The sequence below is a fragment of the Erpetoichthys calabaricus genome, chromosome 6 (assembly GCF_900747795.2).
Source record: "Erpetoichthys calabaricus chromosome 6, fErpCal1.3, whole genome shotgun sequence".
NCBI lineage: Eukaryota > Metazoa > Chordata > Cladistia > Polypteriformes > Polypteridae > Erpetoichthys > Erpetoichthys calabaricus.
In genome coordinates, this window is record NC_041399.2 from 180,681,865 (window position 1) to 180,701,471 (window position 19,607).

At 35.9% G+C, this 19,607-nt stretch overlaps 1 protein-coding gene across 2 annotated transcripts in view; it reads right to left on the reverse strand.

The window, feature by feature from the left end:
* rbm33a (RNA binding motif protein 33a) overlaps positions 1–19,607 on the reverse strand; it is a 262,607-nt gene that overhangs the window by 31,305 nt on the left and 211,695 nt on the right. The window contains exon 18 of one of the 2 annotated variants that reach the window (XM_028804154.2): positions 10,585–11,054. The exons of the other annotated variant lie outside the window; for it this stretch is intronic. Within the exon in view, the coding sequence (XP_028659987.1) occupies positions 11,037–11,054 (18 nt within the window). The 3' untranslated portion in view covers positions 10,585–11,036. Of the gene's footprint in view, positions 1–10,584; positions 11,055–19,607 lie in introns of those variants that run through there. 2 annotated transcript variants of the gene reach the window in all.

The window sequence follows — 19,607 nt, forward strand, 5'->3', positions numbered from 1 at the left end:
CTTTTAATTGTGAGATGGAACTGTCATCTCTGTCTTGTCATGGAGCACAGTTTAAACTTTTGAAAAAGAGACAAATGTTTGTTTGCAGTGTTTGAATAACGTTCCTGTCTCTCTACAACCTCCTGTGTTTCTGCGCAAATCTGTGACCCAAGCATGACAATATAAAAATAACCATATAAACATATGGTTTCTACTTCGCGGATTTTCTTATTTCGCGGGTGGCTCTGGAACGCAACCCCCGTGATGGAGGAGGGATTACTGTACCTTGACAGCACTGTAATCTAGACAATACATTTTTTCAAAATATTCTGAAGCAGTCACAAACTTTCATTTTTATCTACAGAATGCCAGATGGGTGACAGAAAACACTTTTTGACAGAAAAGTTCAGGTAATACCTATTCCTAAATGTTAATAACAAAAATTAGTGTCAGCTGCTGTCTAGGTAACACCGTTTCCTAAACATTAATAACAAAAACAGTAACAATGTCAGCTGCTGTCTAAAGCTGTCATGGAAAGTGGTGTTTGTGTTTTTACATTCTGCTAATATGAGCTATTGATTTCCTTTGCTAGATTTTGTTTAATTCAGAAAACCTCTGTTCATGTGCTACAAGTGTTCTGTATTATCATTGTTCAAGGATAACACAGACCTTTTGCTTTATGTAAAACTTTGTATCAGGGTTATTCAATTACAAATTCAGTTGGGACAAATTTTCAAACCAAGAAATTTAGCAGAGAAAGATATTTTCAGCAGCCGGTAACAGCAGGTAATGGCAAATTTTAAACTAACACAAATTAATGCTTTGAAGAACAAGCAATGGTTATGCATTGTTTCCCTTTTAAATTTGGTCACATCAGACACAGGCACGTCAAAAAGTGCATAAAACAATGAAGAGCTGTAACTGAGCAGAATCTGAGGTAGTAGCAATACTTTTTCCCCCCACTTTGAAATAAAAAAAAAATAAACATTTTGGTTATATCTGACCTAGGCATATCTCAAAGTGCATAAAAACAAAAAAGTGCACAGTATTAGTAATAAACTTTGTTTCCCTTTTGAAATAAAACAAGATATTTTGGTCATATATGATCCAGGCATGTCACAAAGTGCATTTAACAGAATAAAAATGAATTATCAATGCTATCAAAACTATCAATGCACAAACCCATAACAAGTGCTAACAGTAACTACCATAAATGAAAACAACATCTACTTTACACTGAGGGAACATAGGTTCATTTTAAATCACCACATGTGTGATTAGGCATGGCTTTGTTAAACATCCCACATTATGTTGATATTGTGATGTGTCTTGCTACTGCATGGGTTGTGGAGAATGGAGGCAGGATTGGGGTGGAGTCTTGGAGGGAAGCACTTTATGGGGCCTCAGGGAACCTCCCTAGAGTGAGCTGAGGGACAGGGTCAGGGTGAGAGAGGAGGGAATAGTAAAAGAGCAGGAAGAGGCAGAAAAGAAGGCTAATTTTTTATTTTTACAGAGTGAGACAAAACTTACAAATTCCAAACAAACAATGTTAAGACCAAGACTCAAACTAAGATTTTTGAACTATTTTAACTCTAATGCACTGTGTGAAAAGACTTTTTTAATGAGACTGACAGAAAGAACTAAGTGCCCCCAGTCAAACTCAAAAAGTGCATTAGTTTCATACTTTAGTAACCATTCTTCAAATATTTAGTGAAAGCAAAAAGACAACTAATTAATGATTAGCAAAGTTTTTATGTACTGCTGTAGACTATACTTATATGCTGTTAAAATATACATTAAAACAGAAACAATGCATTCCTGTACTAAAGATCAGCTTGAGAATCCATGATTAGAAGTACAGTACTTGCACGTCAAGACAACTTACAACTAGACCAAATTCGGATTTCCATCTCACTAACCCCAGGGGTAAGCAACCCAATTAAAGAGATACTTTTGGAATTTTACTTAAAATAAACTTAAAATGACTCTAATGCACTTGAAACAGAAATTTATTCTTATCAGTTTAGCAGGACATTTATTATATAATATCACCAACAAAATGTAAATAGACACTTTATTATCTGTATTTCATTGACTTTAGAATGACACTGCTATCTTTGGTGAACCTTGCAACAAAATTATTTAGTAGTTTTGATCAACTTTGTTCGCCAGGAATCTATTGTTAACACTTAGAAGCAATTTATTTCTGGTCCTCCTTCAACTCTATACCAAAAGCTTATTACCTTTAATCAACTTTGGGAAGCAAGTATGTAATTTTCTCATTGAATCAACGGTGTATTTTATTTTATCTGAAACAAAATCACAAAATTAATGTTGTCAATATATTGTATGTTGAAACACTGTGGCTGTTAAATTGATATGCCTGCTTAATTACAGTTGCAAACAAAGTATGGTCAATGTGATTTTTGTGTCTGTATATCTTTGGATAGCTTTTCAATATCTGGACTGTATGAAGACACCAATTTTCAAGCAAGATTGTAAACTTCCATTGTTCAGACAGCAAATGAGTTTACTTTTGATATAGTTCATGATTGAAAAAATCAGTTCACAGGAATATCAAAAAATAGTCAGAATTCCAAAAGCATGCCTTTTCAAGTTCATCTAAAGGTCTCTAGATAAAGAGACTCATGCATCAAAGACAAGTTGGTGGCTGTGGTTTTATGCTAAAGAAACTTGCTGTCTTTCTGTTTCTCAAGTCTCTGCTCCAAGTCTTTAAATCTGGATAACCAGATTCCCTTCTCCTGTAGATCCGCCAGTTTCAATATTAACATCTGTTTGATTAATTCCTGGGAAAGCGTGAAATGTTTAGACTGGCCATGTCTGTGTTAAGTGGGATTCAAGATGAAGAAAAATGCAGTTTTCTTTCTTGAATTCCAGAAATCATAATGTAAAAGATTCCTTCATCATTAGAATGGCCTCTGCCATTTTATTTGTACTGATTGTGACATCTGATTGCTCTTTAAACTGTTTCAAAGAAGGAAAGAGATTTCTTGCAGCACTATCAATATCTCTTTCAAACAATGAAAGTTTGTGCTCAAATGTCAAAATCGCTACTAAAAGTGAAATGTGTGTGTTTACCTTGCCCTGCAGTTTCACCTTAAGACCATTTAAGAGGAAAAGAAAAAGACCATTGAGAAAAGTTGAGGGGTAACCCTTCTCATGTAGAAATGCTTTAACATGCTCTAAGCAGGCTGTAAATTGTTACAGCACCTGTCATTTAGAAAGCCAATAAACTCTATGGTGCACAAGAAGGTCAGAATATGTGGTGTTTACATCATCAAGTAATTCAGAGAATTATGTTTGGTTTAATCCCCTTGCCATAATTTTGTTTAATATTGTTTCTCACATCATGAAACTCAGTCATAAATGTTTGGGTACACAACATCTCTTCTCTTGATGCACTATGCAATGAAAAGACATTATTGTGATTAGCCTTTTTCAAGAGTGTTAGAAATCCTATAATCTTATACAGTCAGCCACAGCTATGAGTAAATTTCCCAGTGTTTAGCCTTTTAGGTGGAGTAGTTTGAGAAGTTGTTCTTGGTGAGGTTACAGTTGACATATCAACAAAGAAGGGCGATCTGTGCACTGTCATCTACGTCACATGACTCATCACACAAAGTGGAGAAATAGGGAGATATGACTGTAAATCTTTTGCAGAAAAATGATGTCCTTAAATTTTCTTAATTATATTTTTATTTTTGAAATCAGTAAGGAGATGGTTCACTATTCTAATAAAACATTCCTTAACGTATTCAGTGAAGGGCTTTCCATGTATTTTAATCTCTGAAAATGTCACAAAACCGGCAGCAACTGTGCTCTTTGAAGATGTTATCCAGTTTGACAGGATCATCTTACTCTGATCAGCTGTTAAGTTCAATTCTGTGATTGCTGTTTTTCCCTAGCATCTCCAGCAGAATACTTTCAATGAATAATGAATGTTTTGTTCAGAAATGTATTTCAATATTGAATTTTTTATTGTTTGAAAGTTTCTCCTTATAGGTTAATCACATGGGAAAACCTGAAAAAGCAGCTGTGAATGCATAGGACTGCTCATCTCTAAATTCTCTATTTTTGTCTTTTTAATTTTTCTCTTTTTTGCCATTTTGAGAAATCTGTTTTAGCCGACTTGTGACAATTTATTTACATCTGTTCTGATATCGTTTTGCTGTTAGGCTACTTTCCAAAATGTTTTTGTACTCTTAAAAATTAAAAGTGGTACTGACAAGACCAATATTATTTAAAGAAGGTACCAAGATGAATATCACAAGCCATTAATAATTAATATGTAACAAGACTCCCATCTGTCATTTGATACACATGTCCATCACCTTTGTAAAATTGTATTCCTTCATCTCCAAAACATAGCCAAACTCCGTCCCTACCTTTTCCTCTGTGATGCTGAAAAGCTGGTTCATGCCTTTGTCTCATCCAGACTGGACTATTGTAATGCACTCCTCATCGGGATACGCAACAAGAGTCTTCAAAAGCTACAACAAATTCAAAATAGTGCTGCAAGAATCCTGATGAGGGTGTGGAAATATGAACACATTTCACAAATCCTTCGGTCACTTCATTGGCTCCCTATCCATCTCCGTATCGAATACAAACTCTGTTTGTTTACTCACCAGTGTATCCATGGAAATGCTCCACAATATCTTAAAGAACTCCTTATACTACAATCCACTACAAGGAATCTCCGTTTTGCAAATACCTACCACCTTCACGACCCTGTGACCAAACTTCATACAATGGGTGACCGAGCCTTTGCAGCCGCTGCTCCACGGCTCTGGAATGCCCTACCAGACAGCCTAAGAAAACAGCAGATTGTGGGCTGTTTTAAAAAACAGCTAAAGACTTTTCTATTTAGGAAAGCTTATTAACAAGAATGCTATAATTATTATTGTTTTATCTCTGTTTTTATCTTGATTTGCTTTTGTTTAAACTTTTCATGGTGCACTTTGAGATTTACTGCTAATGTAAAGTGCCCTATAAATAAAATGCATTATTATTATTATTATTATTATTATTATTATTATTATCATTACCATAAGTCTCTTCAGTTTTTTTTGTTTTTCTTTTTTAATTGCTGTATGTAAGGCTCCACAAAGTCCTCATAGCAATCCAAGATGATTAGTTTAAATCAAAGCAGCGAGCCAAAGAGTTGCATGCTGCTTGAGGACTGCGGGATATCCACCACTGCACTACCCTAATGTAAGAGACCCCAACGCAGTGATGCTTCTAATCTTCTTTGTGTACATTCCCCTCAAAATGTTCTAATTTTTCTTACGTAGGACTCAGTGAACGAGTGAAAAAACAGAAAACTAACAAGGGCTGGGACTTTATCCCTTGAAAGCTGGTTGCCGTGTACTTTATTTAAAAATTCTTGTATCGCTGTATAATGATAAATAATGATATAATAAAAACATTTGTGGGGCAAAGAAAACAATTGTCTAAGTAAATGAGAAGACAAAATGTTTTAAAACGTATATATTTAACCTCTAAGCAGCAAGAAATCATGATCTGTATAAGTAATAAAGTTCTATCTGTATATACTAACTGACATAAGCAATATACAGTAAATAAGAAGGAAATGTATGAGTCACTCTGCTATGCAATTAACTGGGTTCAATTGGATTCTGGTTTTGTAGGAACTGATGTTCTGTGTTTGTTAGAAAAAAAACTTTCTACTTTATAATACAAAAAGTACACATATAAAGAACAGCAAATTAAACCAAAATTTGCACTGTATACAGGAAAAAATGTGATAATGGAAAGTCATGCTTGTTTTTACAATCTGCTGTCTCAAACTTGATAATTTACATCACCAAATGCCAAAAAACTAAGAAGAGTTCATATTTTTACTGTAAATTGTGTACTGGCATTAAATACAAACTCTAAAGCATAGCTGTGAGTTCTCTATGATCTGAATTTAGCATTAACACATTAAATTTTTCAAACGCTCAAACCTCATTCCCCATACTGCTATATCAGTCAACTCTGATAATCATTTAGGACAGTGGGACAGTTCTGGTACAATTTCCTCATGCGGTGGAGAATGCATTCTTAAACAGATATGTAGCTTCCCACTAATGGGCACAGTAAACCATTCCCACCATTGCTCCAGTGTAAAAAAAAAAGTGAAGCATATCTGCTTATCATGTTTAACTTCTGTTCATTCTGGAGAACCTGCACATTGCTCTTTATCATAGACTACAAAGGCAAATTATTGTTGATATGTCCCTATATTTTGGATACTGTATTCAATAAAATGCATCTTCCATTAGGATATTAAACAAGCTAGAAAATATACAAGTAGCCAAACATTTTGGCACATTTGAGGGCTGTGCAGACACTGCAGCCGTCAATGGATTCTGTAGGTGGGTTCTAGTATCTTCTCAATCCATTGCAGGGTCATGGGGGGTCCAGAGGCTGACCCACCAGGACTGAGCAAAAAGCTGAAAACAGGCCTAGGCAGAACTCTAGTCTATCATAGTAACCACTCTTACTCACACACACACACGGTATATTAACGTAACCTAAATAAATAAAGTTTCCTAATTAATTCCTTCTGTGCTTGAAGAACGTCCGGCCAAAGTAATTTTCATTAAATGGGACTTGCAAAGCTATTCAGTTATGACAAATGTTAGGGAAGAACAGAAGTGAAAGGCAAACTTTATTACAGCAAATGACCATTATGGATAACAGGTGAATGAGGCACACTGATGGCAAATTGAAGAGCTCAGTTCCAAAATCAGCTAAGTACAAAAGATAAATTTTGGAGATAAATAGGAAAATCTGGGTCCGTAAGCAGATTTTGAAACTAAATCCCTAAAACTATAGCGCTACACTGTTGCAATTAGCAGATTTTGAAGCTCAAACATATTTTCGGCGCATGACCAACTGCATGAAAAGTCACAATCACGTGTTCACTAAATATTACCAAAAGGTGTAATGAGCAGATTTTGGAATTCACATCTTCAATTACAGAGTGACTATATTTTCAAAGTCCAAAACTGGGACACTTGTGTAGCATGTATGCCCAGTCATAAAGTCTACTGTCAAAATGCCGGCTTTATCTGATCATCAGAGAGGGATCAAGGTACAGGAAAAGTGTTTTCACAAATTAACATCCAGGATTGCACACAGTGCTTGATGTATAAATAAATGAATGTGCTGTTTTTTTTTTTCATCTACTTCTTGTTACTCTTTGTGATACTGTCTAAATGGAGCGGCTGCTGCTTCACCACCTGAGGCCACAGGTCCGCCACGCCCTCGACCCTCTGCAGTTCGCATACCAGGAGAAAGTGGCAGCAGAGGATGCCATCATCTATATGCTACACTGATCACTGTCCCACTTGGACAGAGGCAGTGGTGCTGTAAGAATTACGTTTCTGGACTTCTCTAGCGCCTTCAACACCATCTAACCTCTGGCTCCTTAGGGTCAAGCTGACAGAGATGGGAGTAGATTCATACCTGGTAGAATGGATCATGGACTATCTTAAAGACAGACCTCAGTATGTGCGTCTCGGGAACTGCAGGTCTGACATTGTGGTCAGCAACACACGAGTGCTGCAGGAGACTGTACTTTCTCCTGTTCAGCCTATATACATCGACCTTCCAATACAACTCGAAGTTCTGCACCGTGCAAAAGTTCGCTGACGACACTGCTATCGTGGGCTGCATCAGGAGTGGGCAGGAGGAGGAGTACAGGAATCTAATCAAGGACTTTGTTAAATAGTGCGACTCAAGCCACCTACAACTGAACACCAGCAAAACCAAGGAGCTGGTGGTGGATTTTAGGAGGCCCAGGCCCCTCATGGACCCCGTGATCATCAGAGGTGACTTTGTGCAGAAGGTACAGACTTATAAATACCTGGGAGTGCAGCTGGATGATAAATTGGACTGGACTGCCAATACTGATGCTCTGTGTAAGAAAGGACAGAGCCGACTATACTTCCTTAGAAGGCTGGCGTCCTTCAACATCTGCAATAAGATGCTGCAGATGTTCTACCAGACGGTTGTGGCGAGCGCCCTCTTCTACGCGGTGGTGTGCTGGGGAGGCAGCATAAAGAAGAGAGACGCCTCACGCCTGGACAAACTGGTGAGGAAGGCAGGCTTTATTGTTGGCATGGAGCTGGACAGTTTGACATCTGTGACAGAGCGACGGGAGCTGAGCAGGCTCCTGTCAATCATGGAGAATCCACTGCATCCACTAAACAGTATCATCTCCAGACAGAGGAGCAGCTTCAGCGACAGACTGCTGTCACTTTCCTGCTCCACTGACAGACTGAGGAGATCGTTCCTCCCCCACACTATGCAACTCTTCAATTCCACCTCGGTTGGGGGGGGTTTGGTGGTGGTTAAACGTTAACATTATACAAAGATATTGTCTGTCTGTATCCTGCATTGTTATCACTCTTTAATTTAATATTTTCTTTATCAGTATGCTGCTGCTGGAGTATGTGAATTTCCCCTTGGGATTAATAAAGTATCTATCTAAATATAACACAAGTTGTTAATAATGCTGGGTTCCAACTTTGAGTTTCATGCACACTGTTGTAAATACATTGTCATGATGTTTGTTTGGTGAAGCAATGTTTGCAGCACAGAAAAACTTTATATTAGATAGGCAGCCTGCTAAAACCAGGACATTTTGATATTTTTCAGTTAATTTACTGATAGACAGAGCCTGTGCCCTGTCACTGGGATGTGGTTGACCCTAGTAAATTATAGTGTTAGTGAAATAATCATGCCAGTGTACTTCATTCATATCTAGATAATGTTTTGTTTTTCTTACTTGTATTATATCATTTTATGGTTAGGAAGATCATTTAAGGTACAGTGGTTTTCATCCTTTTTGACAAGTGGACTGTTTTTAGTTAGAGAGTTTCTTTGTGTTTTTTTTCTCTATGGAGTTTCAATCGTCTTGACTGATTAGCATTCAGTTGAAAAAGTGAAGGTCCTACGTGGGGTTCTGTGATGGATAGAAGAGCGGGTTGGTTTTCATGGAGCAACAGTAGGCAATAACAGGGTTAATATACTTGCCATACCTGCATTTTGTAGACAGGAGGCAGTCCATAGGAAACATTTTCTTTGGGAGGAGTAAAATTATGGTGCACTGGTTTTTCTCTGTTTGTGGTCAAGGCCCTGGGAATACTTCATAAAGCAAAAACATGCTGAAAGAAAGACTTCTGAGCATGCACAGCTGAACCTGCAGTTGTTGAATGGACCAGCCTGCAGTTACTTGCACAAACAGCAACTTCATAACCACGCACGCATTCTGCTGGTGTTTAATAAACTTATATGGGGTTCTGTTAAAATATATGAAAACATGCAAAATATACAAGTTGGTGTAACCACTGTCAAGGTAAAATTAAAACAGTAAACTAATTTGTGTTTTTAGTCACACAAAATGTTCTTAAGTTTTAAGATAGACAATTTTGCAGATTCACCGATGCTTTTCAAAGGAAGATTTTTAAATGTCAAAACTTTGTACATGGCAATCTGTTTTGAGATAACTCAATGAAAACAGAACTGTATCAACACATTTCCTTACATAAGGAAAGTGTGCCACATTTCAACAAAATTGGTCCATTGGGAGCCAAGCTGTTTCATGTGGGTAGACAGAAAAATGGAGAGATGGATATGGGATTGTGATAGATGCTTCACATATTGTATAAGAATGAACCTAAAAATGAATAACATTCTTAGTGCATTTAGGGACAACTATATAAATTAGAAGACATAGTATTGATAATAATGCAGAATGCAAACACCATTATCTGAAAACAGCCTGAGTCAAAACTACACTGATGATGTGTAATACTTTTGCTTAAATGTTTACACAATTCTTTGAATTTAGTAACTTATGTAACAACAAAAAAAAAACTCAGTGCCAGACAAATTCTATAGCTAACTGAACATAACCTAAAAATATTTTGGCTCATAAAATTTAAACATTTTAATTCTCTTAAAACATAATATTTTAAAGAATCTTTCTAAGACAGTATTTCTCAGTCTTTTCACTAGCTGCACATGCATTATTTTCCCCATTCAGTTAATGTGATGATTAGACATTAGCAGATTTTGCGCATAAACTGGAATCATCATCACATAACTGTATGAGAAACATGGTTTGTATTTGCATCTGTGCTCTGAACCGAGACACTAAAGATAAAATCTCTTCTCCATGCATGTCCACAATTTCTCCTATGCATTATCATTTACAGCAGAAATATAACTGTCGTAACAGACAAAAATTCTAACACTTACAATATTACACAAGCCCTATCATTAAGACTCAAGGTCCTACCATGGACCTCATCTACAGAATTTCAAATTTACACAATAAAGTGCTTATAATACTTTGTTTAAAACTAATGCACTTTAAAGTCATTTGCACTCATGAATGGAACAGAAAAAAAAACTAACTCTGGATAAAATGAAAATCTGACAGCTGTGTGTACAATTAAAAACAGAATGGTTAGCGAAAATGAAAGGTTATGTTTGAGAAATGTGACACTTTAATTCCTTACAAAATCTGGAGTTTGTAAACAGAATTCTTAAATGTTTATTAACAATGAATTGTGCTTACTGTGAATGCTTGTAACCTCTACAAAACAGATCACAGAAGAGGCTTTCAACAGACCCTTTTCCCACCCATCATACTGTGTACTTAGTGCATTTCGTAAGTTTTTTAGTACTCTTGCTGAGGAAGTAATGGCAAAACTTTATATAGGTAATTATATATGTTAAGATAACTTAATACATTTTCAAAAATGTTTACTTTTTCACAAAAAAAAGAAAATGCAAAAGCAAAACCAAAAAGAGAGCAAAAAGTATAACAGGCACCAGTTTCCAAGAACCAGCTAGAAACCAATATTCCATAATTTCTCCATTGTTCAAAAATGATGTGTGCTCTGTTTGTCTTCCTCTATCTGTTTATTGAAAATTCTTCTCTTGGCTTTAATAACTCCTCATCACAAGGTCACAAATTCCTCCTCTGAACTACAGCAGGGCAATCTCTCCGCATCTTACTGTCCAGGAGGCTCCTGTCACGGCCAATTCAGAAAGACTGGTTTTAGCTGCTATGAAAACATTTTGTTATTAGGGTATTATCTAACAAAATATTTATAAAATGGGCACCTACAGTAAAACCAAATATTCAGCACTGAAAATAAAGAAACCTTTTAATTTGCTTATTTTAGCATATTGCATACAATACTGGGCAACTATTAGTAGTGCACAAAAACATTCACATATTTAAAATGCCACTGTAACTGTAAGAACACTGGGTAAAAGACACCAAAATATTTGATACTATAACTGTACAGAATTTCTTAATACCTATGGAACTGAAATATTTGATAAACTAATTTTCAATAAAACAAAAATTAACTTTCAAAACTACATTTTATTAAGGATTATTAAAGATATATATTTTGAACATATTCATAGAAAATAATTAGATATATGCAGATAGACTTGCAAATGCCAGAAAACACCAAGCACCAATCCATTTACTGTTTAATCCAGTTTAACCATTTTAAATTGCCAGAGCATATTTAACTAACAGTATAGCGTGCAAGGCAGGAATCAGCCTTTTATTTGGTGCCAGTCACAGCACACTATGCATGCATCCACGTACCTATAGCCCAGTCTAACGTTGACTAGTCAGATAACTTAAAACTAGTATTTTTGGGATTGCAAAAAGAAAACCAAAAGTACAGAGAGTTAAATAATTATGAACACAGGATAGTTCTCTTAAACCGTTTCAAAGAGTTGCATAATACAAAAGAGAGATCCACTGTATCACAGCTTGTTTCTGTTCATCTTCTTTAATGTTTTAAATCTTTAAAAGCATTATCTACAGGATACAATTCATTACATTTAAAATTCCAGGGCTTTTTATGACTTTTCGATTACCAAAAAGCACAAGATTCCAGAAAAACTTCACACTCCAGTTCTGAAAATTAACAGCAAAATTACATGAACCTAATACATGAATCACCATTTATGTAATTCAAGGGTGGACTACTACATTTTAAACATATATCTTTTTCTGAGCAATGAATGTGCCATTATACATGTTTGTGCCAGTATTTTGGTGTGTGCAAGCAAAACACACAAAGAAATAATGGAAACAGTTTTTTGAATGCTCTTTTCAAACACAACATTTTAAAGCACACATTAAAATACAGAAACTTGACTATTTTGGGGTGGTAGCGACCAATAACTATTAAGCAAATAAATAATGATAAAAAATAACAATTTGACATATTTTAGGTAGTAAACTGTTGCTGATAAAAAATATGAGGTATAGCTCGGAAGGGCATTTATGTACACTGCATAACCCAGTGACATCATTATTAGATATCAGAGACATGAATAAAGCCTGAAGAGTTTACTTCACCATGAGTTCAGTGAAACTGCAGAATTGTTTGAAAACGTCAGTTCAGCACAATGCATTGAAACATAACTAGTTTTGAGTGTATTACAATAGTGCAATGGTCTTTTAAGTGTTCCTGAGGGCTAGGTGAGCCATCGGCCTACTATGCTGGACTGATTATTGTGGCCAAAAATGTGACATGACCTGTAAGGCAACAATGCTAACCATGATGCTACCGTGTAAATCTGATTGATATTTTTTCTAACAGTACAATTTCTTTCAGAAAGTGGCATTCAAGGAGGCTTGGGCCCCCACAGATATATCTCAGATTACAGTGACAGATGTTAGGGAGAGGGTGAGACGAGAGTGAAGTCACACAGCAGAAGCACTCTGAGACTTAGCAGTGGAATTGAAGTGTAGCCTAAACACGGCTCAGTCATTATGTAACCTCTGGTATTCAACATCAGAAAAGTACAATTTATTGCAGACAAAAGGAGCTTTCTCTCTCTTTGTATCAATCAAACACCTATCACTATGGCTAAAATATGCCCATAGAGCCTGTAGTATTACTTAAAAATATCTGAAATATTAAAAAAAAAAAAAAATGCTCCTTTTCAATTGCCAGCTATGGCACTTGTATGCTTAGCACCTGCACAATATATAATACCAAATTATTATCTGATTAGATGTTATGGCTGTCCTACCTTACTTGGATTTTTTCACCTTCTCCTTGATTACCTGCTTAACATCGCCACGTTCACTTTGTTTCTCCTTCACAGTCCTTCTTGGGCTATTAAATTTAGCAATCCATGCTAGATGTCATGTCAATTTAGCCTTCTAAGCAAATTCAACTGCAGATTTGACCAAGGTAGCAACAACCATTTAAGAAAATGTTTCTTTTCTTGTAAATTTGTCTATTTCATTTAACACATGCTTCCTTTTTCAGAAACATGTGGCCTGATCCTTACCTCCTCTAGATGGGCCATGTACCACTGCCTTGCTCCAAAAGTAAAATTTATGAGTACCTTAGTAATGTTCACCTTGAGTACTCCAACGACAGAGCGAATATGATCAACAATAATGTTCTGGGCTCCCAAAGCCTCACTGAGTTGCTTCTCAACTTTGAGTTTTTTGTTAAAAAAAATCCATGCTCTACACTGGCCTGTCCAAGTGAGAGAAGCAACAGACTGTGGCATATAGTCCATATGTCAAGAGTATTTGGTTTCATTACCCATATTTTGATGAAACAGATTTTCCACTCTGTCATTTAATTGAAAATGTTTTAAATTCTCAGAGACTGCAAGCAACAGTGATGTAAACAAACTCACCAGGGCTGTTGTAAAGTGTCATCACATTTGGCTGGGTTCACTTTCTTGCAATGTGCAAGGTCTTTCAAAATACTCTTCATGAAATCCCACATGGACGTGCACTGAACAAGTGCTTAACATTACACTGAAGATAGTTCATTTTAAACTGCATCTTTTGTAGTTTACTAAATTTGCCATTAGATACCAGTTGTTTCAAAAGATCTTCTGCAACAAATCAACATCAATTCTTTTCACATTACAATAGGTTTCCTATTTAGAGGGATCACCCTGTATCAGCTGCAGCAGAGTCTGAGCTTCTTTCATTACCTGTGCCTTAACCTCCATTTCTTTATGCTGTGATTTGTAGTTTAGGCTCTCATCATAAAATGAGCAGATATGCATTAGCTCTCTCCACCCGCTGAATGAGCACAGACTTAAAATATCTTACTGTCAGGAAATGTTCCCTGAAAAGTTAACTCACGTCTTGGAGTAATGCTTGTCCATCACATTTAACATCCAGAGGATTTTAGATTTCAGAGATTCACTGTTAGACACGTATGAAGACAAATATGGCAGTGTTGCAGAAGTATCACTAGCCCGACTAGATTTCTAACTAGCGGTACTACCGGTTATTCCAGTGGCACTTTGAACAGCTTGCTGATGAGGCAGTCAGGTGTGATGATAGCCTGGCAAAAGTTCCAAAAAATTCTTAACAGAATTACTGGATCTCTTGCTCATCTTCGGTTCACAATGTTTACTTCCTTTCATATGGCTTTTCAAAATGGACTCACTCACATTCACAATGTAATGGCACCCAGCATCTTGTAGAAGGAAATCTTTGTAGTCAGCATTTTACAACCATTTCAACTTAAACGTGTACTTTCCTGGCATTTTGATTACACATTGTGATTTCACTTGATCATTAGCTTGATACTAATAATTTGATGTGCAGGTTAATGGCTATTACATTTCTTTACCAGTTCTTGTGCGTGCACACACAGAGCACAACACAATTAATATGCAAGGTTATTAAATGTGCATACTGATGTGTTTTGTTGTTTAAAGATCAAATGTTTTATCTCATGATATGTAATTACTAGATTTTGACTTCATTTTTCATGATTTTCCAAAAACTATATGAACCCTGCATCTACGACATCTATTGTGCCTAATTCATCAAGTAGAACTTACATAAGTACTCTCCCTCTATGGAAAAAAATAGATACAGTATAGCATGGCAATGATTTTCATTCTAATAAGATGATACAATGAGAACATGACCTTTGGTTCTTCCCAAAAATCCCAGTATAATTATTTAATTCAAATTCAAGACTTAGCCCTCTAAGTGTAGGCCTATCACAAATGTGTGCTAGTTGTGTGCTGCATGATGGAAATTTCATTCTTCATTGTTTAAAAATGAGATTTCTAGCAAAAACCAACAACTCATAATAATTTATGTCTGTTAAATACGGCTGATCCCACATTTGTCTGGCTGGCTGGTTGACTGGCTGTCAGAGGCACAAAATGTTACTAATGTTACTTAGTATGCTTGTGCACGGTTCTCATACGTTTGAGATCATTTTTAGTTTTTGATTTTATGTTTTAATTTTTATGTTTTAGTTTTTTTGCCATTTTCTAATTTTTGTTTTTATTTAGGTTATAGTGATTTTTTTAAATTACTGTATTTACCCCGAGAATTTTTCCCCGAGAATTAGCATTAGAAAATCAGGTGCGCGTCATACACAAGGAAACTTTTTTTCTGTAATGTTTACTTCTGCTTGGGCTTTCTTGCTTGCTCTCTCTCTCTCTCGCTCGTTCGCTCGCGCTTTCTCTTTTCGCGCTCTCTCTTGCTCACTCGTACGAGCGCTCTCTCTCTCACGCTCGTTCGCGTCTCCCTCTGTCTCTCTTGCTCGTTCGCGTCTCTCTCCCTCTCTCATTCTTTTGTCATGCAACAAAAACAGAAGGGCATTTCGTCATGCCCTAAACTCTTCCTATACAATCACAATGCGCGTCGTACACGGGGAAAATTTTTTCGTGATTTTCTTTGTAAAAAATTAGGGTGCGCGTCTTACATGAGTAAATACAGTAGTTTAAGTTTCTAAGCAATTAACTTTTAGTTTTTGTCACACCCAAAATATACACACAGAGTTTTGCAAGTGTAAAACAAAGTTCTTTATATTGTTGTCAAATAGTATGTCATTCACGATGTACTTCTCCAAATAAGACATGCAAATTTCATGTTTGTGAAAACAAAATTTTCTGCTAATAATGTGACAGTTCAAACAATAAAAGGAAGAATTAAGTAACAAGTGTGCTCTGATGTCATTTGTAACACTTTTTTATTTTCGAGATTGCCTTTGCGAGCAGTAAGATCACCACACAAATATGCTCTTTATTTTATGTGGACTGTCATCTTCCCATTTTAGAACCTGAAAGTGAAGTTTTTTTTCAGCAAATTCTTACTTTTGTTTATTTTTTAAAATACTGTTGAAGTTACTGCTTGAACTGTGTGCACTGCACACTAATCCAATACCAGAATTCATTTCAGCAGAGCAGATTTTACTCATTACTGTTGGTAAAGTAAACTCTGGGAGGGACAGCATAATCCAGAATTAACAGAGTTAAGTTCCCAAGCACAGTATGTCATAATCCCCTGCTAAATACTTTGCAATATGCAGCATTATAAATATATTAAGATTATTGCAGTCCATCAATTTGCTAATGATGAAGCTCTGCGACAATACACTGTCTACGTTGAAACATCAGTGCTAACAACCTTATTATAACTAAACATACAGTCAAAGTAAAAAGTATGTGAATCCCTAGGAATTATCTATATGTATGTCTAATTCCCATATAAAACATGGTTGTATCTTCATGTCAGTCACAATAACGAACAAACACCGTCTCCTATAACTAAAGATACACAGATATTCAGAGAATTTTTGACCATATTGAATAAATCATTCAAACTGTGAAACCGAAGGTTGGAAAAAGTAAGTGAACCCTAAGCTAATGACTTTTAAAAAAAGGTCATTGCAGTCAGAATTTAGCACACCTGGAGTCCATTTAATGAAAAGTTCAGAGGTGTGGCCTAAAATTACTTTGACTGATAAAAAACACTATAAAGTTTGAGTTTGAGCTTTTGACAAAAAGCATATCCAGATGGGAATCATGCCTTGCACAAAAGAGCAGTCTGAAGAGCTACGATCAAGAATTGTTAATCTACATAAGGCAGGAAAGGGGTTACAAAGTCATCTCAAAGATTTTTGATATTCATCAGTCTACTGTTAGGCAAGTTGTCTATAAATGGAGACAATTTGGTATTGTGGCTACTCGTATAGAAGTGGGCGCCCTGCCAAGATGATCCCAAGAGCACAACACAAAGTCAGCAATGAGGTAAAGAAGAACCCTAGAGTGACAGCAAAAGACTTGACGAAGTCATTAGAACTGGCTAACATCTCTGTTCATGAGTCAACTATAAATGAGTCAACTATATGCATAACATTGAACACGAAAGAAGTCAATGGTAGGACACCAAGAAGGAAGCCACTGCTATCAAAAAAGAACATTGCTGAACGCCTGAAGTTTGCGAAAGAGCGCTTGGACACTCCAACACAGTACTGGGAAAATGTTTTGTGGAGTGATGAAACCAAAATTGAACTATTTGGGAGGAATAAGCAGAACTTCATTTGGCGTAAAAAGGGCACGGCATATCAATATCAAAACATCATCCCTACAATAAAGTATGGTGAAGGGAACATCATGATTTGGGCCTGCTTTGGTGCATCAGGGCCTGGACAACTTGCCATCATTGAGGGGAACATGAATTCACAAGTTTATCAACAAATTCTTCAGGATAATGTGAGGGTGTCTGTCCATCAACTTAAGCTCAGAAGAGACTGGGTGGTGCAACAGTACAATGACCCCAAATATCACAGCAAATCCATAGCACAATGGCATCTGATGAAAAAACTCCACCTTTTGGAGTGGCCCAGTCAGAGCCCAGATCTCAATCCTATTGAGATGCTGTGGAATGACTTGAAGAGAGCCATACACAGAAGACAACCAAAGAATATGGAAGAGTTAAGGCAGTTCTGCAGGGAAGAATGGGCTAAAATTCCCCCCGCACGATGTGCAGGTCTGATCTGCAGTTACAGGAAGCGCCTGGTTGAGGTCATTGCTGCCAAAGGAGGGTCAACCAGTTATTAAATCCCAAGGTTCACTTACTTTTTCCATTAACACAGTGAATGTTGAATGTGTTTGTAAAATACAGACATGAACAAGCAGAGTTTTTTGTGTGTCATTGGCTTAAGCTCATTGTGTATATCAGTACCTGTGACTTAGATGAAGATCAGACCATTTTTTATGACCAATTCATGCAGTAAACCAGATAATTCCAAAGGGCTCACATACTTTTCATTTTCACTGTATATACGTGTAATGTCGTCTCAGTTGATAACACTGACTGCATGGTACGTACCTGCTTAACCTGTCAATACAAATGTACCATCAACAAACAAGTAATATATGTGCGAATTAAGATTAAATTGCTGAAATTACTACTTTCTTTGGCACATAAAGATATACTTTTCTTCCAGTCTAAATAATGACTAGGTAAAAAATCCATCTTGAATAATCCTACAAGACTAATTTTGAAATTTATTTGAAATTTTCAAATTATTACCTATTTCAAATTACTTCAATTTAATTTATAATTAATTTTACAAATTATTTTATCTATTTTAAATAATTATTAAAGTCACTACTTGAACTGTGTTAATAACAATAATAACAGAAATAGAGATGAACGTTTTTCTATGTATATAGTACACTTCCATTAGTATACAATTTACATTAAATACTGAACATCTGTACTGTGTGGCACAAAGTAAGAAGTGCGATAAAGAAGTTTTGGTATTTTTAGTTTAGTTAACAAAATGATTATTTTTTTCATTAATAACATATTTTACTTTAGTTTTCGTTAACAGAGAATAACATTGTGTTTGTAACAGAAAATTATCTCCCAGCTTGAAATATTGGAAGTGGTGGGTTTCTGTGTGGTGAATGATTAATTCCTTATAACAGTTCCTTTCTTCTCCAAAGAATGGAGTTTGAGGTCCACTTCACAAGGGTACAAAACTATTTGTCTAAAAGTTCATTTTAGAGCTGTGACTGGTTTACTTCTACTTTGGTCATCAAAATTAAACCTGGCTCACTAACAAGAGACACTTTTGAGATTAATAGCCATCATTTTGAATTCTACCAAGAACTGTTTTCTAAAAACTCCAAATTATCTCCTTGTCTTTAATTCTTTTCTCAAAGTCACTGTAGTTCACCCACTACACAGATTAAAATTTCATAAAAATAAAAATTTAGTGTATCAATACTTCTCTTTTCTGTATATTTTAGCTTTCTCTTCATATTCTTAATATACTCCTCCATCTCCTTGCCTGTTCTCTTAGAGTTAACTTTATTTAAATTTCAGCAATATTCTCCTACAACAGGCTTTTCTTGCTCCCATGGGTTTATAAGCCCTATGGTTAGTTCTCCAAATGAAAATTTGATCAATTCATAATAAATAGTCAACTTGCTTTTACGGAGTAATAACCATTAATCATTAAAACAATTAACACCACAGAAAATAATACACATTTATAATTTTGTGATGTATGAAAAGACAACAATCCATTTTATCCAGACATTAGGAATATACACTTCATATCCCTTGAAGTACAGTATGTTGGGGCTCTGAATGTAAGGCAACAGCTAACAGCTATTCTGACAGCACAAACGACATGGTTATGTTTAAGTACTGTCTCACAACCGTTAGGGTGTATGTTCAATCCATTATTGACTGCAACTTGATTTGAATAAGTGACACATGCTACAAAGGTCCAGTTCACAGA